This window comes from Macaca thibetana, chromosome 6, assembly GCF_024542745.1.
Source record: "Macaca thibetana thibetana isolate TM-01 chromosome 6, ASM2454274v1, whole genome shotgun sequence".
Lineage (NCBI taxonomy): Eukaryota > Metazoa > Chordata > Mammalia > Primates > Cercopithecidae > Macaca > Macaca thibetana.
In genome coordinates this window covers 139,433,637-139,460,676 of record NC_065583.1, presented here as the reverse complement: position 1 = coordinate 139,460,676, position 27,040 = coordinate 139,433,637, and the positions used below count along the sequence as shown (strand labels likewise).

At 44.6% G+C, this 27,040-nt stretch overlaps 1 protein-coding gene and 1 long non-coding RNA gene across 3 annotated transcripts in view; one reads left to right on the top strand and one right to left on the bottom strand.

The window, feature by feature from the left end:
- EGFLAM (EGF like, fibronectin type III and laminin G domains) overlaps nucleotides 1-27,040 on the bottom strand; it is a 200,888-nt gene that overhangs the window by 40,272 nt on the left and 133,576 nt on the right. For both annotated transcript variants that reach the window (XM_050795117.1, XM_050795118.1), the window contains exons 7-12: nucleotides 18,242-18,357; nucleotides 17,337-17,655; nucleotides 16,577-16,677; nucleotides 15,375-15,475; nucleotides 11,894-12,038; nucleotides 6,267-6,456 (exon numbers count right to left, since the gene is read on the bottom strand). In XM_050795117.1, the coding sequence (XP_050651074.1) occupies nucleotides 6,267-6,456; nucleotides 11,894-12,038; nucleotides 15,375-15,475; nucleotides 16,577-16,677; nucleotides 17,337-17,655; nucleotides 18,242-18,357 (972 nt within the window). The remainder of the gene's footprint in view (nucleotides 1-6,266; nucleotides 6,457-11,893; nucleotides 12,039-15,374; nucleotides 15,476-16,576; nucleotides 16,678-17,336; nucleotides 17,656-18,241; nucleotides 18,358-27,040) is intronic.
- LOC126957358 (uncharacterized) lies at nucleotides 21,131-25,400 on the top strand. Its single transcript, XR_007726720.1, has 3 exons — nucleotides 21,131-21,203; nucleotides 22,811-23,070; nucleotides 25,207-25,400. It is a non-coding gene; the product is annotated as an uncharacterized LOC126957358 (long non-coding RNA).

Genomic DNA, 27,040 nt, shown 5'->3' with positions numbered 1-27,040 from the left:
CCCCAATTAGCTTAAGTGCTGCTGCCTTGTTGGTTCAAAGTTGAGACAAGCAAGGTAGGCGCGGAAGGAGTTACCCAGCCACATCTAAGCAGATTAACTCACCTGGATTGTCAACTCCTCTGTCTGGGGTAGGGAGCAGAGAGAGAGGGCCCCATAATACGTTGGCACATGGGTTTCAGAATCCCTATTTCTACTTCCAAAGTTACACCCTGATGAGGGACAGAACGGTGGCCTGCAGTGAGAAGGCTGAAAGGCTTAACATCCGATGAGTGAGCTCTCTTCACCAAACAGATCAGAGAGGTCCAGAAAGGGTATCCTTTGTCATTTTCAAGTGCATGTCATCAGAGGAAAACAAATGGACTTTTCATGGGCTGTTTTTCTTCTGCTTCTTTGTGTTTTCTCTTTGTGTGTAAGAAATCAGTTAGACAGATGGACCACCATCTGGCCCAGAACCAGATGAGGGAGTACAAAACACTTTTTCTGGGGGTGGAGGTAGAAGGGCGTGCCCCTGGAAATGAAGGGTCCAGCTGTGCTCTCTCCCAGTCGTCAAGGCTTCCCTCTGCATGAGCTGGTAGCCCACCCTGTGAGGGCAGGAGCCTCCCCTGGCCTGAGTGTGTCATCTCGGCCGGATGAATCTCTCACCCTTCCCTCCTTGAATTGGTCCAGACTTTTCATAAAGACTCACTGGGAGGACGGGTAAGGGCCAGGCACCCAGGGTAGACCCAGGAGAGGAGACTGACTTCAGGGACTGCTAACAGAATTTAATTAAAGCCCGTGTAGATGGCTTGCCACCCCAGCTGGGGTGGGCTAGCCTCTGTGAATTCCAGCTGGTGGCTACTGAATGTTCAGGCAGACATGGCCAGTGGTCTCCAGCTACAGCCCTAAGAATGTCACCCCCAGCATTCGCAGTCTCCACAGAGATGCTGGCTGACTTCGATCTTAAAGAGCCAAACTCTCAAAGGTCCCTGAGCCCTGCCAATTTCTGTGGGTTGTGATTCCTTCCCAGAGCTTGGCTGGATCCACAGGAAGGAGCGGGGTCCTTGTATGTTATTTTAGATGAACAGAAAAGGATTACTTTACAAATCTTATGCATTTTAACTATTTTTTAAGAGGTGGGGGTAGGGTAGGGGAGGTCATGAAAGCCAGATGGAGTTGCTGACTTGGTGAAAGCAGCATTTCAGCAAGATTACTCTGGGAATGGCACGCAAGACAGACTGATGAGTAACAGGAGTGGAGGAGAGGAAAGAAGTCCTATAGGGGAGTGAACAGGGTGGCCACAAAGAAAATGGAGAGACTGTGAAGGATCAGACATCCAAGGAAGGAAGAAATGAGAGCTTCATTGTAGTGGTCGAAGGGCAAGAAGATTCCTCCAGCACAATCTCAATATTTGTAGCTTGAAAGACTAAAAGAATGGTGCAGGAGGGAAGAAATAAGAGTGGCTGTGGACAGGACCTGACTTCTGCAAAGCAAAGGGAGAGGTTGCTTTGGTTGGATTTAAGTCTAAGATGACTGTGGAAATACTCAGTGCTGGTATCAGGCCTTGAAAGAACGGAGAGAGGTTCCCAGAGTAACCAAACCGGTGTGGGTACAGGGTCACACAAGGCATGGCACTTGTGTGAGCTGGAGAGAACCTGAGCATAGGTGAGTAAGCCACAGCAGGGGCTCTGTGAACCGAGAAGGAAAAAATATTGCATCTGTATTTTGCCTAGCCTCTGCCTGGAGCTGGGTATGTATTTCCATCAACTTTCAATGCAGGCAAGATACTTCTAGTATTAGTAGTTCTTGTGACTTGTGACCAATAGACCTCACAGTTGTTGTCACATTCCATTTATTGCACATATTTCAAAGTATCATTTATACTTGTTGCTACTTTGAAGTCATGGGAGTTATTTCACCCACCATTAAATAATTCTGTTCCTTAATGCTTTATAAAGGAGCACATATATTACTGTAAAAGCAAAACAAAAAATATGTGATAGGGCTGAGTTTCAGTATAATTGTTTCCCCTTATAATATTACATATATTATTTTTCTCCATTTAAGAACATCGTTATGAGAAGAGAGAGGTCCATGGGCTTCCCCAGACCACCAAAGGGGGCTGCAGTGCAAAAAAGGTTAAGAACCCCTGGGCTACTGAGAAGAGAGAACCCTGGCAGCAAGGGCCCAGGGAAGCCAGGAAGGGTGAGTGCAGAGTGTAGCTGAACAGGTTCATTTTAGGGGGAAAACTCTCAACTCAGAGTGATGGGGAGGAGAGGTGGGTGCAGCAAGGTCATGTATACACGGACCTCATCATCAATATGTAAAGTCACTTTCACCAGCGCCTACCACAGGCCAGCTGTTGTGTAGGTTTCTGCTAGATAAGAAAGCAAGAGGTAGAAGAGAAATAAGACTTCTAAGGAGGGGAAAGAATGTGGAACATCATTGGGTGGAGTTCCTTAAAGAGACTATGAACAAGGAGAAACTTCCCTGTCTCCAGCCCCCAATCCATAACCGAGGCCCACCTATTTTTCCCCTAATGATCTGTCAGATCTCTCTCTGTTTCTACCACCACTACCACCTGGATTAAACCGTTATTTGTCATGTGACCTACTGCAATAGACCTCAGCTGGTCTACGTGTATCCCTGAAAGCCCCTTCTAATGAGCTTTCAGGGGATCACAAACTACATCAAGGCACCCATCCCCCACTTCCTCTTCCCTGGAACAAGCCCTTCCCTCACCCGGAACGTCCTTCTCTCCCTTCTCCACATTTTCACTTCTACTCTTGCTTCATATTAACTTCCTCTTCTGAGAAACTCTTTCCCCGGCCCCCAAACCCTACAACCTCCCTATTGAACATCACCATTGCAGCATCACTTCTCCTTCATAACACTTACCCAAGGTGTAACTTCACCTTCACTGTGTGATTATTATATTAATTTGGTCTCTCCTCATGGTAACCATATGAGGACTGAGCCAGATCCTGCCTTGTTCATTACTTGATCTCCAGCACCCAGCACTGTGACAAGCACTAAGCAGGTGCTCAGTGAAGTATTTATTGAGTGAAATGAGGAAAAGAGCTGGTAAGCCAGGGTGAGACCCATGGTCACCACAGACCCCTTGAATCTCAAATCTAGGAAGTGGCTCTGTGACTGCTCCAGCAGAGTGGGGATATCCAAGACAGGATTGGCATAAATGAGCGGTGGAAATATAGGTTTGAGAATCTGAATGGAAATAATCAAGAGCTGGACCAGAGAACACAAAATTTGCTGAGATATCTGACTAACTAGTGTAGAATGTGACTTGCAGAGAGCACAGGAGCTGGGAACAGTCTAACAAAAGACAGGAGATGAAGTGGAAGGAACTGAGTAATGAAAGGCCCCTCTGGGGAATGAAAACAGGTTTAGTGGGAAGGCAGAGAAAAAGTCACAGCTGAAGATGGCAATGCCAAGTTAGAGATATCAGATGGGAAACCATGACCTCCCTGGTGAGGCCGCGTTTGACTTATGAAAACTTGAATTTCAGGAGGAGTAACCCAAAGGACAGCAAACATGAAAGCTGAGGAAGGATAACCAGCCCCACTCTTACAACCCTGGGGAAAATGAAATGGGAAGAAATGTAAAACACCAACATGGCTGACAGGAGCCATTAACATTCACAGAGAGAAATCTATACAGTAATCCAATAGCTGTATCCAGGGAGCTGCAGCCCACAAGCGAGGTCTTTTTGGTGCCACCTGCTGGAGAAGCGGGTATCACACTGTGTCGGAATGAACAAAGCTGGCAGAAATCAGTTCTTGCCCAACTTTGCAACCTCTGAACTACCTGTCAGAGGTTTCCATGCCATCTCAGGACTGCCAGGTTTATTCAGGGCTGTTCCCCTGAAGAAACAGATGATAGCTGGTTTGATGGGTAGGATTAGAATATGAATAATAATATTAATAACAGGAAATATTTATGAAATGTTTGCGATGTGCAAAGCCCTATTCTAAGTGCTTTTTATGCACCACAACTCATGTAAACAAAATAATCTTATGAGGTAGATCCTATTTCTAGATGGGGAGACTGAGTTGCAAACATTTTTCAAATCCAGGCAATCTGCCTTCAGGGTCCAGGCTCATAAACAAGGCATGCGATTCCTAATGGAATGGCTGGTTCTTATGTTCTGAATCATCACAGAGAGAAAATGGATTTTGGAGACATTGTCCTACCATAGTGACAACTTTAACAATTGTTTCAGTCATTGCTGCTTACTGTTTACTTTGACCAAGTAATCAATGGATGGTAAACGTTTTTTGTTAAGTAAACTGCATCTTTTATAGTTATAACAATGGCATCACCTATAGGAGTGAACAAGGTGGAGGGAAACAATTTGGTAGCCACTGATGTAGTTATTTTGTTAAGAGGGTAGTCCCTGGTGCCAGTATGGCTGAGGTCACATTAGGCTCTACCACTTACTAGCTGTGTGACCTTGGGCGAGTTACTTAACTGTTCCGTGCCATTGGTTTTTTGTTTTGTTTTGTTTTGTTTTTTAAGACAGAATCTCACTCTGTTGCCCAAGCTGGAGTGTAGTGGCACAATCTCAGCTCACTGCAACTTCTGCCTCCTGAGTTCAGGCAATTCTCCTGCCTTAGCCTCCTGGGTAGCTGGGATTACAGAGGCGTGACACCATGCCCAGCTAATTTTTGTATTTTAGTAGAGACGGAGTTTCACCATGTTGGCCAGGTTGGTCTCCAACTCATGACCTCAGGTGATTTGCCTGCCTCAGCCTCCCAAAGTGCTGAGATGACAGGCGTGAGCCATCGCGTCCAGCCCCATTGGTTCTTATCTGTAAAGTAAGGCTAATGATAGCACCTACTTCATAATAACCTTGGAAAGATCAAAGTAATTTAGAATGGTGCCTACTTAAAGTAGGTGCTCAACTAATATTAGCTACAAGAAAAACAAACAAAACAAAAAACTGTTCTAGGAGTCATGAGGATTGAATCCTACCTCTGACTGAGGAATGGGGAGAGGGATGAATTGATAATGTGGTCAAGAAAATGCAGCAAAATGTTAACGGTAGAATCTAGGCAATGAGACTGTGATGTTCACTGTGCATTCTTTCAAAATAACATCTTAGAGATGGAGGGAAAAGAGATTCAAGGAAGAGACTTGGCCAAGGGCAAAGTCATAAGGATGTGATGCTTAGAGTAGTGAGTGAAAAGGAGAGTATCCTAGAGATATCGATCCAGAGTCCTGAAATCATAGAGACCCTGTTATGGACTAAACTGTTTTTCCCCCCAAATTCACAGTTGAAGTCCTAACTCCCTGTATTTGGAGACAGTATCTTTAAGGAGGTATTTAAGGTTAATTGAGGTCATAAGAGTGGGGACTTAATCCGCTCTGATTGGTGTCCTTGTAGGAGGATATTTGGACACACAGACATACCAGGGCTGTGCACACACAGAGGAAAGATCCCTGGAGCACACAGTGAGAAGGTGGCTGTCTGCAAGCCAAGGAGAGAGGCCTCCCCAGGAACCAAATTGGCTAGCACCTTGATCTGGGACTTCCGGCCTCCAGAACGGTGAGAAAATTAATTTCTGATGTTTAACTCGCCCAGTTTGCAGTATTTGTTATGGCAGCTCTAGTAGACAGTCCCTGAATTAACCAACCTGGGAATTATCTACCTGCTGCCTTCAGTGATAGAATAAACATCCTTATTGCTTTAAAAATAAGCCTAGCTCTGCCTGCTACTTTCGATAAGTTATTTAACTTCTGCAAGCCCCAGTTTCTTCATCTATAAAATGGGCATGATAATAATTTCTACCTCTTAGAGTTAGTGTGAAAGTAAAGGAGAGAGTGTATGAGAAAATGTTTGGCACTGTGATCATGAATTAGAATTCGACCACTTCTTTAAGAAACAGAGAGTATATGAAAGCTCTTCTTACATTACTGTGTTAGCTCTTCCACTGGACTGGGTGAGGTAAGGTAAATGGGCTGGATTGCTTATTGCTTTGTCCAATAAGACCATGCCATATTTCATGATGAGACCCAAATTGCTAGCAAGACACAACCAGTGTTTGGTGCACCATACTGTTACCATATTTTGGTGTTCAGATGCAGAGTCAGCATGTCTGCAGAGCACCAGCCTCACCCCTGGGGCCCACCTTCCTCCTGACGTTCTGCAGGTACCAGTTTCCCAGGGTAGCACCTAATGTTGCTGTTCCCTCCATGGGCCAAGCCAGAAAGGCAGTCCCATAAGACATACGTCCCATAAGACTACCCCAACCCACCGGGCAGCCACTTACCCACATCAGCCCCGCTGAGTGCTTTTCCCAGGGGCCAGGGCCTCATGTCGATTCTCCTCCCATTCACAGCGAGTGACTGCACACAACCTTGAAAGCCTCGGTTTGTCCCTGTTGCTCTGACCAACCAGTAAGCGCTGGGAGCGCCACCAAGATAGAGAGGTGTCCGGAAAGTAATTTTACTGTATTGGCCCTTTAAGAAAGATGACCACTCATGAATACTCTCACTAAACAAAATCGAAAGCCAAAACACAGCAGATTTTTACGAGGGACATGGTTAAGACGTCAGTGACAGCTCCAGCGTTTTCTTCCATCTGTATTTATCTTTAAGACCTTGCCTTACTGGAAAATTAAACCCACGTTTACCGTAGGGAACTCAGTGAGTTTCTCAGAGGGCTGTGCTTCCAGAAGGGAGGATTTTGGAATGTCTAGAAGGGAAGGGAAGGGAGGTCAGAGCCACGCCTGACCCACCAGGCAGTGAACCATGCTAGGCATCCAACAAAAACGTTCTCTTTCCAGTCCTGACACCAGCTGACTGTGTACTTTGGAAAGATCTTAGGGCTATTCTGTGCCTCCAAAGGTGATAATACTAATTTTGTATACAGTGGGCTAATAATTACCTTTTCATTGTCCTAGTCACCTTTACACTATATTCTGAGAGAAACATTGTTGGGGTCGGGTACGGTGGGGGGGGGGGGGGGGGGGAATTACCAAACAGATCATGATGCAAAGTGTTTTGAAATTTGCTTATGAATATGACTTTTTTTTATTAAGTGTTGTTACAGTGAGGTAGGAAAATTTCCCATCTTAGACCAAACCACAATCTGGATTGCAGGTTTTAAGGTTACAAAATACAGAGCTGAAGATTAGGTGGGACAAAATTAAGTTACCCTTGGCCTTTTTTTTTTGTTTTTTTTTTTTTTTTTTTTGACAGAGTCTTGCTCTGTCGCCGGGGCTGAGCCATCTTGGCTCGCTGTAACCTCTGCCTCCCAGGTTCAAGCTATTCTCCTGCCTCAGCCTCCTGAGTAGCTGGGATTACAGGCATGTGCCACCACGCCCAGCTAATTTTATATTTTTAGTAGAGACTGGGTTTCACCATGTTGGTCAGGCTGGTCTTGAACTCCTGACCTTGTGATCCACCCACCTTGGCCTCCCAAAGTGCTGGGATTACAGGCATGAGCCACCACACTCGGCCTGGTCATTCTTTTTTTTTATGACCAAAATATCTCATTCATCTGCATTATAGGGTAAGGAATGGTGTCAGGGAAAGGCGCACTGCCAGAACTTATAAAATGTTCAGAGTGTAAGACTCTGAAACATAATTACGATCCTTTAAACTTCTGTTACCAGCAAATGGAAAATCTAATCATTGTTTTATCTTTTCTGATGAAGAGATAAGAATCATTTGTAAATAGCAGACTGAACGCAAGTTAGGAGATGGGTTTTCAGGGTCAGTTACACTGTTTGCCAGCCACTGAGCATGCTGCTTTCATTAGATGAGTTAAATGTCCTCTTGGCTTCTTTCACCAAGATTCTCAGAACTGACTTCTTCTGGATCCCATCCTGGCCCTTCCAGTTTTGTTCCGTGATCTGGGGCCACAGCAGGAGGCTGACGGCTCAATCCTTTTCTAGAGCATAAAGTGCCTTGTAGGGGTGGGTGGCTACTTTGCTGCGCCCTTCGCAAGATCCCCGGCAATGGTCTTCAAACCTGGCTTCAGATGAAGGTTACCTTCTGATCCCTGGAGCTTGCTTTGCCTGCCTCTACAGAGAAATGGAAGAATTCACATTCTCCCAGGGCAGCCCTTAACAGTTTGGGATGAGTCTGAGGCATAATTTACACTCCGGAGCTCCTCTACTGGATCAGGCAGAAACCATACTCTGAAAAACTTGGCCTGAGATCTCACTCTTGCTGATAACGTCTTCTTCCCTGTCCGTCTCCTCTCTCTCAGCAGTTTCTCCTGGGAGCACTTTCTTAATACATCACTTGCATAGGACTCCACATCTCAGGTCTGTTGCTGGGGAATCTCACTTAAGATAGAATCACTGTCTCTCAGGACAGCTTATTAAACAGCCACACTCGTGGTCCTGCTTGACAACTTGCTTAGCGAGTCTCGCTAGTATGGAGGCAATCTTCAGCCTGAGTATCCATAAAGCTACATGCTTCTTGCAATTAATTCCTTTTTTTAAAAAAGATGGTGATATGGCTTGGCTGTATCTCCACCCAAATATCATCTTGAATTGTAGCTCCCATAATCCCCACGTGTCGTGGGAAGGACTCGGTGGGAGGTAACTGAATCATGGGGGTGGTTACCCCCATGCTGTTCTCGCGATAGTGAGTTCTTATGAGCTCTGATAGTTTTATAAGGCGCTTTTTCCCCCTCGCTCAGCACTTCTCCTTGCTGCTGCCATGTGAAGAAGGACACGTTTGCTTCCCCTTCCACCATGATTGTAAGTTTTCTGAGGCCTTCCCAGCCATGCAGAACTGTACGTCAATTAAACCTCTTTTCTTTATGAATTACCCAGTCTTGGATATTTCTTCATAGCAGTATGAGAACGAACTAATACAGCTGGGGTCTGACTATGTTACCCAGGCTGAAGTGCAGGGCTATTCATAGGCTCAAAGATGACTCACTGCAGGCTTGGCTTCCTGGGCTCAAGCGATCCTCCCTCCTCAGCCTCCCAAGTAGCCTGCCAAGACTACAGGCGTATGACACAACACCTGGGTAATTTTTCTATTTTTGGTAGAGATGGAGTTTGACCATGTTGCCTAGGCTAGTCTCGAACTCCTGAGCTCAAGTGATCCTCCTGCCTTGGCTTCCCAAAGTGTGAGAATTATAGGCGTGCGCCACTGTGCCTGGCAATTAAATTAATTCTTTTTTTTTTTTTTTTTTTTTTTTTTTTTTTTTTTGAGATGTAGTCTTGCTCTGTAGCCCAGGCTGGAATGCAGTAGTGCAATCTAAGTTCACTGCAACCTCTGCCTCCCAGGTTCAGGTGATTCTCCTGCCTCAGCCTCCTGAGTAGCTGGGATTACAGGCGCCCACCACCACACCTGGCTAATTTTTAAATATTTTTAGTAGAGACAATGTTTCACATGTTGGCCAGGCTGGTCTCGAACTCCTGACCTCAAGTGACCCACCTACTTCAGCCTCCCAAAGTACTGGTATTGGAGGCATGAGCCACTGCACCTGGCTCAATTAATTCTTACATTCATTACAAACATAGAATCTTGAGATTAACAAAAAATATAAAAACTCGTATAATTCAAGCTCTCTCACTGGCTGTTGGATTCCTGCTACATCCCTAACAAGAAGTTTAGATAAGTTACCCCTTGAACACTCCCCAAAGATACCCGAGGGTCTGTTGCACTTCTGTCCTTTTATTAGGTGAAGCTAAAATAGACCTCTTGAGGCTCATCCCATTCAGCTTCAGCCTTGGGGGTCCATGGAGTAAATCTTCCTTTCCCAAGGCTCTTTCTTTGACTCTATAACGAAAAACCACCTTGCATGCCTTCATCTTCTCTTCTTCAAACTAAACATTGCTCCTTCAATCAATCATTGAAGGGATTTCAAGTCATCTTCCAGTTTGGGTGACTACCCCTGGAACTGCTCCAATCTGTCTGCAGCCTTCTTAGAATGTGATCCAGATGTGAATGTAATCCTTTCAGAGGATTAGAGTCACTATCCGAGTCACTAGAAGCTATCACATAGTCAACAGAATAGAATAAGATCATCGCCTCCCTTTTTTAGATGCTATGACTCTGTTAACACAGCCTATAATTTCTTTAGCTTATTGTTACCACATGACCCTGTTTGTTAACAGCTATGGAACTTCCCCTGTTTTAAACAATTAGACATTTTCACAGGCTTCTATTGTAGCTTCTCCATTCTGTCTTCATGTTAGTATTTTGGACCCAAGCTAGAAGTTTCTTTATTCCTATCAAACTAACTTTTATCATGTTAGGCCTGTTAGCTCTGGCACTGATGTAGTTTACGGACCCTGTCTTTTTCTTACCTAGCCATCAGAGCATAAACAGTCTCCCTGGATTCACATTTACTAAATTGGAATTCTAGTTCCTTTGGAATCACTGGGATCCAAATTAATGAGATATTTTCTTCTATATTTTGGAAGGCAGGGTGTCAGCAAGGCATAGCCCTTTATATCAGGGGTCCCCAACCATGGCCATGGACCCATCCCAGTCTGTGGCCTGTTAGGAACCAGGGTGCACCGCAGAAGGTGAGTGGCGGGATGAGCGAGCATTTCCGCCTGAGCTCCGCCTCCTGTCAGATCAGCTGTGCCATTAGCTTCTTAGAGGAGCACGAACCCTGTTGTGAACTGCACGGGCGAGGGATCCAGGTGACACGCTCCTTCTGAAACTCTAACAATGCCTGACGATCTGAGATGGAACACTTTCATCCTGAAATCAAACGCCCTCCCTGGTCCATGGAAAAATTGACTTCCACAAAACTGGTCCCTGGTGCCAAAAAGGTTGGGGACCACTGCTTTATATAATGTGCCTTGCTGGCAAAGAGTAGAGAGGAGCCCAAGCAGGGAGGAAGCTGTAGACATATAAACAAAGGCTTTCTTGCTACATTTTTCCTGGAGAATACAGACACCTGCCTGATTATAATTATAGGCTCAGTTTCTTGGCAGGCTGCTAATCCAAACTGTTTATTCTGAACATAGTCCTAAAATTGCTCAGACCATAACAAATATGTGAATACTAGGTGATTTGCTGAGTAGCCCAACAGTCCAGCCTTTTTTTTTTTTTTTTTTTTTTTTTTTTTTTTTTACCATTTCCTATAATTACGGCCACCCCTCAAAGGTAGATGAAGAACTTATTCCTGCATTTTGAACCAAATGAACCTTTCGAGACTATCTTCTGAAGCCACAGGATTGCAACACCCCTGTCCTAAAAGCAAGCTTTGTGTTTGACATGAATAATGGCTTCTAGGCTGGGTGTGGTGGCTCATCCCTGTCACCCCAGCACTTTGGGAGGCCTAGGTGGGAGAATTGCTTGCGTCCAGGAGTTCATGACCAGCCTGGGCAACACAGTGAAACTCAATCTCTACAAAAAAAAATAAAAAGAAAGAAATTAGCCAGGCATGGTGGCACATGCCTGTAGTTCCAGCTACTTGGGAGGCTGAGGTGGCATGGTTTCAACCAGGGAGGTAGAGGCTGCAGTGAGCCATGATTCTGCCACTGCACTCCAGCCTGGGGGACAGAGTGAGACCCTCTGCCTCCAAGTAATAATAGTAATAATGGGTTCTATTCTTCCAGTATGGGCCGCCTTCTACCGCTGGCTTTGATGTACTTAGGAAAGAGAACATATCTTTGGGCACAGGCCTGCAGCATGAACCTGTGCACCAACAGCAATGATGCTTGTAAGTTGAATTCTTCTCTTTGGTAGATGTGAGGTGGGTGTGTGCCCTGAAAGCTCACCTGGAGTGCAAGACCACTCAAGAGCACATCAAAGGTCTGTTGCATGGGTTCACCACGAGAAATAGGCCTCACCACGCCTATCCAGAACTTGAATCCTGCAGACGCTGCCACGGCTCTGTGCAGTGAGTCCCTCTCTGGAGGCTCATGGTGAGTGGTACGTGGGGTGGGCAGGGTGTGGGGCTCATACTTACCTGAGACTGGCCTGTCACCGGGGTGCCGTTGTTCAGCTGCAGCAGCCCGTTCTGCCCATCTCTGTAGAGCATAACTGTGTGCCAGCCCCCCAGTTTGATTTTGGTCTCACTTACGATGATGGCAACCCCAGTTCCACAATTAAACCTGTTGGGGAGGAAAAGGAAAAGAAGATTCTTTGATGAACCAGCTCATTATGTTTTCAGATTCCATGGACGTCACTTCCAGGTCAACAGCTCCTTTCCGAGTCGGTCTGTTCAGAGTTATGTTTATGAATATCAAGTGCTGTTGAAATCAATACAGGGAAGAACTAGGCACCTCTTCCTGGGGATGATCTCCGTCTAGTTATCTTTCATCTGCCCATAGGACCTTTCAACGTAGGGCCTTTGTTAGCCTGATTTTTTCTGCAACTTAGAAAATCATGGGCATTTGTGTACTGTGCTTGCTACCTGCGTGACGGGATCTGTACCCCAAGCCTCAGCATCATGCAGTATTCCCATGTGGCAAACCTGTGCATGTACCCCCTGTATTTAAAATAAAAGTTGACATTAGGCCAGGCATGGTGGTTTACATCTGTAATCCCAGCACTTTGGGAGGCCAAGGTGGGCGGATCACCTGAGGTCAGGAGTTCAAGACCAGCCTGACCAACATGGTGAAACTCCATCTCTACTAAAAATACAAAGATTAGCTGGGCGTCGTGGCAGGTGCCTGTAGTCCAGAGGCTGAGGCAGCAGAATCGTTCGAACCCAGGAGGCGGAGGTTACGGTGAGCCAAGTTAACGCCACTGCCTGGGCAACAGAGTGAAACTCTGTCCCAAAAATAAATAAAAATAAAAATTAAAAATACAAGTTGAAATTTTAAAAAAACTGGGCATGGTGGCCCATGTCTGTAATCCCAGCACTCTGGGAGGCCGAGGCAGGTGGATCACTTGAGTTCAGGAGTTCGAGACCAGCCTGGCCAACATGGTGAAATCCTGTCTCTACTAAAAATACAAAAGTTAACTGAGCATGATGGCGAGTGCTTGTAATCCCAGCTACTTGGGAGGATGAGGCAGGAGAATTGCTTGAACCCAGGAGGTGGAGGTTGAAGTGAGCCCCAGATTGCACCACTGCACTCCAGTCTTGGCAACAGACTCTGTCTCAAAAAAAAAAAAAAAAAAAAAGAAAAGAAAAAAGAAAAGAAAAGAAAAAAGAAATTAATGAAAGGTAGTAGCTAATCCGCATCCCATTTTCTTTTTTCTTTTCTTTTGAGACAGTGTCTCGCTCTGTCACCCGGGCTGGAGTGCAGTGGTGTGATCTCTGCTCACTGCAACCTCCACCTCCTGGGTTCAAGCGATTCTCCCGCCTCAGCCTCCTGAGTAGCTGGGACTACAGGTGCATGCCACCACGCCCAGCTAATTTTTGTATTTTTAGTAGAGATGCAGTTACACCATGTTGGCCAGGATGGTCTTGATCTCCTGACCTCGTGATCCGCCCGCCTTGGCCTCCCAAAGTGCTGGGATTACAGGTGTAAGCCACCGCACCAGGCTCCTATTTTCTTTTGACTAGAAGTCGATGATCACTTCGGCTCATTAGGAATTTAGCCTTCTCTGTTTCTGAAAAGGACAGGACCCATAAGAAAAGTAAAGGAAAAATCATAAGAAAGAAAAAAAAGAAAAGAAAATGATGGGCAACTAAGGACCTCCTTCTCGTTTTCAGCGATTGCCAAATGCTTACCATGAATTCAAGGTACAGAGAATTAGAATACGAGTCACTCTGCTTCCAAGGATTTCTCTGGGGACTTTCCCAACTCTCAAATAACAAAGCTCAGTGATATTCATCAAATATAAAAATCCAGGTCTTCAGGCTCATTTTGGCAAGCTGGCCAGCCCTGCCACCTGTGCTTAGCTGTACCTAAACACAGGCGAGGTCCACAGGAAGTTCAGCAGAGAGGTGAGACAGAGGGGGAGCGTCCTCAGATGGCTGCATTATTCTTGTTTTTATCCCAATCTCCCTATGGCCCGGGAGTGCCCACGGTCACCATGCCTAATAGGTGGAATCTTGGACCTTTCTGGTCAACTTCCAAATAGCCACCAGGCCTCTTCCACATGGATCCTGAGACTTCTCGTGGGGAAGGAGTCATGGCCAGCATTTTCCTTACTAGCATTTTCATTAACTGCAGTCACTTCTCAGGCCCTCCCTTTGTCTCGAGATCCTCAGTGAAGTGAGATGCAGTCAAGAGGTATTGCGGGACAGGCTTACCCCAAGGAGGATAGCAGATTCACTCAGCAGGAGTTGCATAGTTGGAGAGCTGCTACCAACTAACAACAGTCAGTGCTACTGAGAGTCTATCTGATCCTCCAAGTGCTAGAACCCCACAAGGCAAAAAATACCGCCCAAGATCCTGGTGGCTAACACCAAACTTCATGAATCAAACCATTTAGCAAAGCATGGGGGCCCATTTTCTAGCCCAAGTGGGATACTCAGAGGCCTTCTTCAACTTAACCAAAAACATTTTTTATGCTGAAAGTAATTTAAGAAGACAATAATGGCTGATGCTTATTGAGTACTTGCTCTGGATCAGACGCTGCTCTAAGCGCTTTTATGAATTAACTCATTTAACCCTCACAACAGCCCCACAGGAAACGCAGGCTTGGAGAGGTTGCATCATATGCTGAAGGTCAGGCAGCAGGGGGTTGGTGCCATTAGGATGTCAGCCAGTGCACCACGGAGAAGGACAAGGCTGGTGCCCATTGGTTGTTCACAAAGAGGTGCATTGCACACCTCCACAAGAGTCATTAAAACCTTCACCCCTCCACAAAACTCTGCCCCGCAGAAGACCGCACATAAGCTAAAGGTGGCTTCCATGTTGGGGGAGAAACGATGAGGGCAGTGGAGGCAAGCCAAAGAGTTCCCAGCACATGAGGATGGGGAGCCCATGGGAGGTTGGAGGCTCCTCTCAGTCCACACCTGTCAGCCACATTTGCCAAAAGGAAATGAGAAGACCCCAGCCTTCTTCCCATCACATCCACTAGAGCTCCAGAGAAAAGGAACTGTATTCCTTTGGCTCACTCTGCATCCTCAGGATCGACAGGAGTGCCAGGTCCACTGTAGATGCTCAAGAAACATTCAGCAGCACCTACAGCACCAGTTACATCCAACAGTACCTGCAGCACCAGGTACATTCAACAGCACCTCCAGAGTCAGGTACATTCAAAAGTACCTGCAGCGCCAGGTACACTCAACACCTCCAGAGCCAGGTACACTGTAGGTGCTGCTGAATGAATGAATGATTACAAGGTCCCAAAACGCAAGTTTTATAGGTTATCCTGCAATCCCAGTGCCCCAGTATTTGGTAAACTGGTTCATATCATACTTATTTTATACAAACCATTCTTTCATCTACTGGAATCTATCCTGTATATATTTCTCATACTATAAAAATGCAAATATAACGTAGGATAATGTAACAAAAGAAGAGTGTGAGGCTTTTGGCAGGAATTACCTGAACTGCAGGGAGCGTCGGATGATAGCCAGGGACATGAAATCTCCCCTCCCGTGTTCATTCTCCCCACAGTAGAGTAGTAAGCCATCCTCCGCCTCCGCCTGTGATTATACAAACAAAAGCCACATGAACAGTAAGTGCCTCCCCTTCCATAAAGCGCCATCTGGAAAGACTTAAAAATGTGAAACTTGAGCATTTTCCCCTCCACGATCCTATCTACAAAGGGTCAAGCACGTGGGCTCCAATTCACTCCCAGATACCTGGTCCCAGTTCATTTCAATAAACAAATGGCAGTGATATAAACTGAGAGGTGGCAGTGAGGTGAGAGGAAGGTGGCTCCATCTCTGACCCACTCTTGACTTGTCCTTTGTGGATGCACCTGCAGATCCTCGGACAGCCAAATGTACAAAGACCACGGTCACAGCGAGGATGCTGCTGGTGTATATCCAATTCTACTTTCACTTTGTTCTTTCTATTTCCCTCCCTCTGGGGAGAAATGCACATTTGCTTCTTTCCTTCTATCAGGAGAACAGGATGATAAGAACGGCTCAACCGAAAGCTGTGCTGGTGGTCTTAGACTAAGACGGGTCATTTCTTGAAGACTCAACACTGTGGCCATGACTTCAAATGAGACTTCTTTCCAGACCTCCAGACCTTTTTATGTCTTTTGGGAGATACCCAAAAGAATCAGTTTAAGCTGAGGTCACTGATTGAATTCTTATCTGCTATTGATTCAAATCAGAGAACCTCCACTGGGCCCTCACAATGCAAACATTGCATAGAGAACAGTTTTCTATTTGTTCAGTGACAGCTATCACAATGAAGACAGGGAATTGGGCTCTCTTTTTAAACAATTTTGGAACGGGGAATGCATTGCTTCTTCTCAATCCTGGCCTGGGAGAAATCACTATTATGAACAACATTGCTCGGACCCCAACATTCTCTCTTGGAAGCTTCATGTCAGCCACTCTATAGTTCAGTGACATACAAACCCACTGTCTCCTCACTGTCACACTTGAATGTTGTGAATGTGCTCCTCAATCTTATTGTCTCATGAGCTGGTTTAGAGACAGGCTCTGTGTCATATTTACCTTTGATCGCTCTTCCTGCTGCCTCCCTTCCTCTCCCCCAGCCTTTGAATGTAGCACATTGCTGTGTTAAAGTGTCCAAAAAGCACTCATCAAACAACATGTCCCTCTTACCCTAAATTCAAGAGTAATTTGGAATGCCTGATAGGAGTTCTTCAGAGGTTCAAACGTTACATAGGAGTGGCCAAAGAACTGAGGATACTGGATAATAATATCTGAAGAAGAAAAAAGATAACACAAAAGAATGCTATTTCCTCACTGCTTCAAAAGCAAAAATCAATACACAGCATTGCCTGGATGTCATTAAGTGAGAACCCTCACTAATCTGTTCAACTTTGCTATCTTCTTTTCTATACTTTTTATACCTACAACTCTCATTCTTGGAGACTTTGAGCTTCTGAAATTCTTAGGAAGAAGTTGCATTTTTGGAGACTGGCACTGACTTTCCTAAGAAGAAACCAATGGCTTTAGGGCCACTGTCACTTGCCCTCAGCTATACAGGCCTTTGTGTAATACAAGTTGGCCCAGTTGTTACCCTTCTTAACCCTCATGCATAAGTTTTAGCTGCATATTTTGGTAGAGATGTGATTATAGTAAAACCTACCTCTCTAAGGTAGTATCAGGATGATTTATCGATTGCTTTAAAGGGACTACACATTTGGCACACATAGAAATAGGATTGCTGTCTGCTTAGAAGCAATGAAAGTTGCCTCACAATTTGCCTTGTATAGCTAATTTAATGACCAATATGTGGAAGACGGAACTTATCTTGGAAAAGGGACTAGAAGGAACTATGTTTGGACCACAAAACTGCCCTCTGGCTCTCAATGGTGCCAATTCATCACCACATTCTTCCTCTCCCCCAAGGGCCTACCTTCTGAGCAGCTCTCACCACCTTTGCCCAGGTTGCACTGGCATCGCGAGCCCCCCCAGGTGTAGTCATTGACACAGAAGCTGTCAGCAGAGCAGAGAGTTTCATCACAAGGCATGTCAAAGAGCCTTGACATTATGGCCACACCGTTCTTCCCTTTCCTCTCTATGGGAATGGGCTGGGGAGCCACCGTGGTCACAGGGAGAGATGCTGAGGTAGGGGGGACGAGCCTGGAAATGGTCTTTGGGTTAGATATAGACATCTTCTTGCTTTCCACCAAAAATTTCTTATTCCCTCCTTTGGTAGCAGGAAGTGGTTTAACCTAAAGCCGGAGAAGGAAAGGGGTTGAGGATGAACACAGAGCACGGCAATTGGACTGTTTTATTTATAGCTGTTGCCTACTACTTTAAAACATGGTCACTTCCGAAAACCCTAGGATGGAGATGGGGAAGGCAACACTGACTCCAGTTTATGGACAAAGAGCTTGATGCTCAGGGACTTTCAGTGCTTTTCCCTGTGTTACTCAGAAAATCAGCAGTAAAACTGATATTACATGATTTATTCTTATTCTAATATGATGAAGATGCATGACTTTGTCAAGGAATTGTTCATTTCCTTATAATACCCGATTTTCTGAAATTTCCCTTGGTGGGAAATCGAAGTATGTTTTTGCCAGATTGTGGAGTCCGCAGGCAGGAGCTGCCTACGGAACATCAGCACGGCTGGTACTTCCCTACTACTGATTTATCAGCCCCTGGAGACTGAGCGTCAGAGGAAACAAATCAGTGTTAAAAGCAAATGGGCCCATTTAAGTTTTAAGTACAATGTTTATGGTCCATTGGCTAAGTTGCCTTGTTCGGCAAGGAAACACAAACACCCTGGGTTTTAAGAGCAGAGATTATTGTTACCTCCTCAAAGGAAATATCCAAATCTAAGTCGTCTTCAAATCCTTCATCATCCTCACCGGCTCCCATGTCGGTGATATAACGGGGTCCATAGAGGCCACTTCCCGCCTCCTCAGGGCCTTCACAAAGAAAAGCAGCACACCTTTCATCAGCACAGGCCTTTGCTCCACTGTCTAGCCTAACTCAGCCACAGGCAGAGCTGCACCGAATGGAACGCAGTGTATTGGAAACATAACAATGAATTCAACACAGAAAAGGAAGCATCAATGACCAAAACATATTAAAAAATGTTTCCTCTTGTAAGTTACTAAGGAATTGCCCACTGAAACCAGAAAGAGCTTCCATTTCATACTGACAAGACTGGCAAAAATGTCAATCAGGTAATAAAAATGTTACCAAGGATGGGATCAATGAGGACTCATACAGTACTTGCATAAACTGGTCCAGTCACTTTGTGAAATACTTGGAAATATTTCATAAAGTAGATGTTTGTTCATACCTAGCAATCCCACCCCAACTTACAAATGTTAGAGAAACTCTTGCACATGTGTACCAAGAGGCATGTGCAAAACAGGTTCATAGCATCAGAATTTGTAATAGAAAAAATACTCCAAATATGCGATTTATAAGAATAAACAACACCCCAAATGTCCATCAACAAAGAATGACTAAATTATTTACAGTATGTCTGTAAAATGGAGTACCATATAGTAGGGGAAAGGAATGAATCATCATTTAGTGTATCAACATGGCTTAATCTCACATGATTTCATGCAAAAAAATTGTAAGTTGCAAAAGAACACATCTAGTTTGATGACATAATATAAAAGACAACAGCAAACAAAACAGTATATTACATAGGGATACATATATATGTAATTTAAACTCTTTTAAAAAGCAGGACAATCACATAAATACCCAAGGAAGGATAGAAAAAGGATGTGAATGAGGTGTGATTCACAGGGGCCTTTGAGAGTATTCCATCATATTCTATTTCTTAAGGTAAGTGCTGGGTACATGCAAATATTCATATTATTTTTATATGTTATATATATATATCTCTTATATATATACTTTTGATGTACAAAGTATTTCACTAAACGGTCTTTAAAACAAGAAAGGGAGATTATAGTAAACAGTCCCACAACCAAAAAAAAGGGGGCCCTATAAGGTATCTTGGGGGCCAACCATTTCATCCATCTTAGCAGGATGACAAAATCTTTAGAACTGAAAGGTGGGTGAGAAAAGCTCTCAGACGTCAATACAGAGCATTGTCTTTTGGGGGACATTCAGTTGGCATTTTTATTCAACTGTCATCCGCAGAACCCACTGATCCACAGTGCTCTGACTTAGGCTGCACACAGGAGGTGGTAGCCTTTCCAAGAGCGGCTCCAGGGCACCTGCACGTCCTCACAGTGGATCTGGGCCAGCACAGGTACTAACTTGCTGTCCTCTCTCAACTGAACAAGCCAGGCACCAGCCTTTAGGGCAGTAACAACTTTGGCAACAGAAACTGACTTTGGTAGGATGCTGATGCCCACTAGTTTTTAGACATCCAGTGTTTGGATGACTAGTGAAAAAGAAAAAGGAAAGATAACATAAAAAGCATAAAAAACATAAACTAAAGACATTTTGCTTTCAGAATAAGCTAAATCACGCACCATTCTCACGAAGACAAACTCACCCTCCTACTTTGTCTGTCCAGGCTGCTATAACAAAAGTACCATAAACTGATGGCTTGTAAACCACAAACATTTATTTTTCACAGTTCTGCAGGCTGTGAAGTCCCAGATCAAAGGGCTGGCAGTATCTGATGAGGGCACAGATGGTGCCTTCTCACTGCATCTTCACATGGTGAAAAGGGCAAACAAGCCCCTTTGGGCCTCTTTAAAAAGAGCACTGATCCCATTCACAAGGACTCCACCCTTATGATCTAAGCACCTCCCAAAGGCCCCACCTTGGGGGTTAGGATTTCAACATATGAATTTGAGGGAGACATAAACATTCCGACCATAGCACTCCTCCAAGCAAAACAGCAATCAGATTGAAAATGGAATGGAAGGAAATGGCAGAAAGTCATTTTTGTCAGGGGGCGTGCTGTTGACCAGAAATCCATCTCCTGCCAGACCAGAAGACACAAATGTGGTCAGCAGATGATACAGATAACCCAGAGACATGGTGGAGTGAGCTGTTCTCAGGGGTTCAGGAACATCTTGGTGGAGGTGGGATAACAAAGCGGAGGTGGTGTTCTCACCCCTTCCACACCAATTCCCCAGTTTGGCCGGGCGCGGTGGCTCACGCCTGTAATTTTGGGAAAGTAGCCCACCCCGTCTCTACTAAAAATACAAAAAATGAAAATTGGCGTGAACCCGGGAAGCTTGCAGTGAGCTGCGCCACTCCAGCCTGGGTGACAGAGCGAGACTCCGTGCCACCTGTCAACTGAAAATTCAACCTGTCGATGCCAGATTTATACCCGGATGCACGTTCTCTAAAGCCACCTGCATGCAGCATATCTGTGTGCCAGATGTCTTTGCACAAAAAGCCCTTGAGGACAGCTCCATCCTCTTGTCTCTGTCTTTGTACAGCGAGCAGTCCCCTTATCTGTATTTTTGCTTTCTGCGATTTCATTTGCCCTCGATCAACCACAGTCCAAAAATATTAAATGGGAAATTCCAGAAATAAACAATTCATAAGTTCTGAGTAGCATGATGAAATAGCACGCTGCCCTGTTCTGTCCTGCCTGGGATATGAAGTATCCCCCTGTCCGGCGCATCCATGCTCCATATGCTCCCTGCCCCTTGGTCAGCAGCCGTCTCCGTTGTCAGATTCACTGTCATGGTATCGAAGTGCTTACGTTCGCGTAACCATTATCAGACTTCATAATGGCCTCACAGTGCAAGAGCAGTGATTCTGGGATTCAGATACGCCAAAGAGAAGCCATGAAGTGCATCTTTTAAATTAAAAGGTGAAAGTTCTCAACTGAATTAAGGAAAGAAAAAAAATCACATGCTGAGGTTGCTAAGATCTATGGCAAGAACAAATCTGTCTGTGAAACTGTGAAGGAAAACAGAATTTATGCTAGTTCTGCTGCATATATAGGGTTCAGTATTAGCTGCAGTTTCAGGTATCCACTGGGGATCTTGGAACGCATCCCCCGCAGAAAGGGAACTACTGTATCTATCTCTCTCCTGGCACCTCTCTCTTTCTCTTTCTCGCCTCTGTCCTTTCCGTCGCTCTCCATTTCTATCTCTGCCTCTCTCATACATTCAGAATTGTTAGATTCCAGAAGAAGAAATCCATTTGGTAGGAAAAGAATTATATAGCACATACATAAAGCAAACCAGCTTTTGTCTTCAGTAGGTTGGTCTCTCTCCCTCCAGGCTGTTCTCCCTTGCCCTGTGTGCCTTATTGACACATTCTCAACAAGGTTAAGATTCTCTTCATCTTTATCCTATGGTTTCCTATCTGAAAAATCACCTTCAGTGACTCTCCACTGCCTACAACATAAATTCTAGGCTTCTTGATCAAGAATTCAAGGTTCTCAATTAAAACAGCTCCTTCTTTTCCTCCGTCTTCCCCCCTATCACCATGATTTATTGAATTCTACTCCCTCTCCTCTTCTTACCCGGTACTATTGGGTGCTGAACATGATATATTTCTAAACTTTTCAATAATCTTACAAGGTAAGTATGACTAATCCCATTTTGTACATCAGAAAACTGAAGTTAAGAGTAGTTAAGTATTTTGCCTAAAATCCAACAGTTTATAACTGGCTGAGCTGAACTCACATCCAAGGTCTGTCCGGTGACTGCTCTCCTAATCGCCTATTGCAGAAAAAGCCACCGTGGAGGTAGAAAGATCGGAGAATTTGAGAAAATTACCACATGTTGATCATTCTTAGTGTGCCAGGAGCTGTTCATACACTGCTTAAGTTAATCCTCACAAAATACTATCAAATTGGTGTTATTACCTCCATTTTACCAAGTGGAGATGCAGACACAGAGACATTAAATAACTGGCTCAAAGGCAGGCAGATGAGGAATGGCAGGGCTAGATTTTATCCTTGGTCTCTCTTTTGACATCATATTACTTAATCTGAATCCTAATTACGTTTTCAGGTTTTTGTTGTTTTTTAAAAAATACTCTTGGCCGGGCGTGGTGGCTCACACCTGTAATCCCAGCACTTTGGGAGGCCGAGGTGGGCGGATTTCAGGAGATCGAGACCATGGTGAAACCCCGTCTCTACTAAAAATAAAAAAATTAGCTGTATCCCAGCTACTCGGGAGGCTGAGGCAGGAGAATGGCGTGAACCCGGGAGGCGGAGCTTGCAGTGAGCTGAGATCTGGCCACTGCACTCCAGCGTGGGCGACAGAGCGAGACTCCGTCTCAAAAAAATAAAAAATAAAAATAAATAAATAAATAAAAATAATAATACTCTTTAAAAGCTGTATAATAGCCAAACTGGTCTGCCAGTTGTCTCCTGAATGCATCTTGTATTTTCTTACCCTAGGATTTTGGTTAATGCTTTTTCCCATTGTCATCTTTTCCCCACTCCTATCTCCTTACACACAGCCTACATATTCTCCCAGGGGGCATGCATTCTACGGAGACAGAGTTTAATGTGTGCCATCAAAAGACCAAAATCAAGCGACATTCTAAAAAGAAAACAGACTCTTCTGGGGAAAAAATGGTGACTCCACAAAGTAAGAAGCCACCAAGACCTGTAGGACATTCCTTCATCTTCTCCTGGATGGGGCTACCCAGCCATGGATATGTGCCTCTGATCAGCATAAATGCCCATTGCTTGATAAAGTCAACCCATGTGTAAGGTGGTGTGTACATCTTCTGGGATCCTGGCCTTAGACTCTTGCCCTTGTGTTTACCAACTGGATTGTAAATCCTTTGAGGGCAGAAACCACATTTTAGATTTCTTGATATCCTTTCCCTTCCTCCACGTCACTAACACTTCATGTACTCAACAAAGGCCGACACCTTTGAGAGGAGTGAGAGGAGCCACTCCCACGGTGCTGAACTATGTCCTGCCCTTGCTCAACATGGTGAGACTCTGCCTCCCAATCCAAAGACCCCCAAAACTGCCACCAATCCTGTCCTTTTCCCCAAATGAAGCTAGAATTAAGAATGCAAAGAATCTTAGACACCATCCAGCCTAATCTTCTCATTTCACAAGCATGGAAATTGAGGCCACAGAAGACAATTGACTTAAAATCAAGACCATGCAGCTCATTAGAGGAAGCTCTAACTCTAGAACAAGATAATATGATTCTTAGTTCGATGTCCATAAGACTCTATCGCACAATTTTTTTTTGCATCGAGTATCTAAAGATAGTTCAGTCAGAATAACCTGTAAGTTAGAGAAGCCAAGGGTTAGAATGCAGGTGGCTGAGATCTCTTATTGCCCCTCCATCTGCTCTAGGAAATTCTGTTTCCTGAAGGGAACTCCTCAGAGAAAAGGACCACAAGCAAACTGCTGCTGCTACGAAATGATACCATAATGAGAATGGAAATAATCCTAGATTCTCTGCTCATTTTGACAAGTAAAATAAGGCACATATTTTTCAATGAATAATGTTCTTTGGTCTTTGTAAAAATTGTTTCTGTTTTGACACTTTTTGTAACTTATTTCTTTGAAACCTGAGTTCACTCAGTTTGGGGAAACATAGGGTATGGAAGAAGAATGGGAAAAGGAATATGGAATCACAAGGATTTAGAGTCAAAGCAGTTTTAACTTTCGTAGAAAGACTGCAGGGATCAGCTAACACAACCAGCCCATTTTACAGAGGAGTCAACTAAGGCTCAAAGAATCCATGAGACTCGCCCAGAGAAGCAGCTCATTAGTGGCAGAGCTGATCTAGAATTCTGGGCTCCTGCTGCTGCAACCCAGTCATCTTTGCAGCATCCTAAACTCCCTCTCTCATAATAATCCAGGATAATAGTCATTTCCCATTTTTAATAAGAAGGAAGGCCGGGCGCGGTGGCTCAAGCCTGTAATCCCAGCACTTTGGGAGGCCGAGGCGGGTGGATCACGAGGTCAGGAGATCGAGACCATCCTGGCTAACATGGTGAAACCCTGTCTCTACTAAAAATACAAAAAACTAGCCGGGCGCGGTGGCGGGCGCCTGTAGTCCCAGCTACTCGGAGGCTGAGGCGGGAGAATGGCGTGAACCCGGGAGGCGGAGCTTGCAGTGAGCCGAGATCGCGCCACTGCACTCCAGCCTGGGTGACAGAGCGAGACTCCGTCTCAAAAAAAAAAAAAAAAAAAAAAAAAAAAAAAAGAAGGAAATGAACACAGAGAGAACCAGGCACAGCATGATGGAAGAAACCTGGAACTAAAGCCTCACTGCTTCTGTTTCCTGGCTGCCCCGCCACCTCGGATCCCAAATCCACAGCTTACAGGAAGTTTTTACCAATGTTACTTCTAAGTAGCACAGAATGTACGGTCCAAGCCAGTGATAAGAATTCCCCCTGTAGCCTGGGGTTATTGTAATTAAAGTGCATAACTTATCTCTTTCTACTCGGCACTTGGTTAATTAGGAAAAGAGAACATTAAAAAGGAGACATTTATTAGGATCAGAATAATCAAACCACTAGTTCAGGGGTTATTCCACTGTAAAAAAGTTAATAAACAAAACACAAATTTTTGTTAACAGATAAAAGGGTGACTTTTATTTTATAAAAACCTGTGCTTTGTTTCAATAAAGGCATCACAGGTTTTCTATAAATAATGAGTTTCTCAGCTATATCAACGTGATGTAGTTGGAAATATCACTAGTCATAGAATCCCAATGATTGGGAGGACACAAACGGCTTGGGTGACCTTGAGCAAGCCACTTCATCTCTCTGGGTCTTGTGTTTTCCAATAAAATAAGGTGTAGGATTAGACTTGATGACCTTGAAATCCTTTCCAGCACTAACATTCTGTGACCCTAAAAGTCACCCTTTTAATTTAGACATACTGCAGGCATCTGTCACATCAAGCAAGGTTTGAAAAAGAAACAACTGGAGAATTTTACTTATGTGGATGGAAAAGGAAACAGAAGTTAATTCAGCATGGAAGTCACATGCTTTGGGGATTGTAGCATTGTGTTCTCCTGTAGGAGGTGATCCATCGTCATTTATCAGAATCCATCTTCACTGAAAAGGACCAGGTTGTATTTTGAGTCCCTTCTCTTAATGTCTTTTAGCAACGACAAGGGAGGAACACTTATTCCCTACTCCTGAAGTTCCAATCATGAGAATAGAGTCTCCCTAAGTACTGCTGGATTCTTGTCCAACCCCTTTCCCTCCCTACAGATGTGGGGACAGTGACCTGGCTGCTAAGTGGAAGCAGTAGGTCCACATTTCTGAAGAAGGGAAGCTCATCTATCAAAGGACCTCGGGGGCCGGGGGCAGTGGCTCACACCTGTAACACTAGTACTTTGAGAGGCTAAAGTGGGTGGATTGCTCGAGCTCAGGAGTTCGAGACCAGCCTGGACAACATGGTGAAAACCCATATCTACCAAAAATACAAAAATTAGCCAGGCATAGTGGCGTGTATCTGTGATCCCACCTACTCAGGAGGCTGAGATGGGAGGATCACTTGAGCCTGGGAGGCGGAGGTTGCAGTGAGCTGGGATAGCGCCTCTGCACTCCAGCCTGGGTGACAGTGAGACCCTGTCCCCCACCCCCCAAAAAAAACTAAAACAAAAACAAAAAAGGACACTGGGGAGGGAGGAGGAATTCAATTTGGAACTAATTAATTCAGTTCTTCCTACCTTCCCTCTCCACCTAGCACAGTGGAAAACAGTAGCCTGGGTAGGTGTGAAACCTGCGCAAACCCAAACTTTCCCTCAGGTAAGCTCCCATAGTCTGAACTGGACAGAAGGGAGTTTGCAAGCTCACTTTGGCTCTTAGAATGAGCTATGTCTTCTGACACAGCCTTTTTAGAAATAAGAATGGCATTTGATTCATCTGCTTCATCTTCATCCTTATCATCTTCCTCTGCTGACTGTGTTGTTTTATTTTGCAATTGATTTCAAAAGTGGGCAAAAAAGGTGCCATTAATTGTGTCTCTTCAAAACCCTAATAACCACCAGAATAAGAATGGTTCTCCACGAATAAGAATGGTTCTCCACGAATAAGAATGGTTCTCCACGAATAAGAATGGTTCTCCACGAATAAGAATGGTTCTCCACGAATAAGAATGGTTCTCCACGAATAAGAATGGTTCTCCACGAATAAGAATGGTTCTCCAATAAGAATGTAAGCCACAGACAGAAACTGGGTCATCTCTTTCAGTGCAAATGTTCAAGAATTGGTTGGTTAGATGGAATAATGACAGGTCAGACCTGTGATTTGAGTCCCTTCAAAGTCTTCCCAGGACCCTACATGACTTGGCCCTGCAAGCTCAAGCCTCATCTCTCACCAGTTTATTCCTTCTTACCATGTTCCAGCTGCACTGGCTCTTCTTTCAAAGCTTTGGATACGCCATCCTTTCCTCTGACTCAGGGGCTTTGCAGATGCTGTTCTCTATGCTTAGAAATCTTATCCCTCACTGCCCATCCTTTTACCTTTTTTAATTCTTTTATATTTCTGTTCAAAATCACTTTCTTAGGGATGTTTTCCCTGTATCCCAGATAAGGTCAGGTATGTTCTCATAGCTCTCTCCTTTTTAGTGGCATTATGAGTTTGTAATTTTATGCTTATTTATGTGATGATTTCATAAATGCAGTTCTCCCACCAGACTGTAAAATCCTTGAGGAAATCAACACTATCTATTTTGGTTTCTGTTGTACCATCAAAACC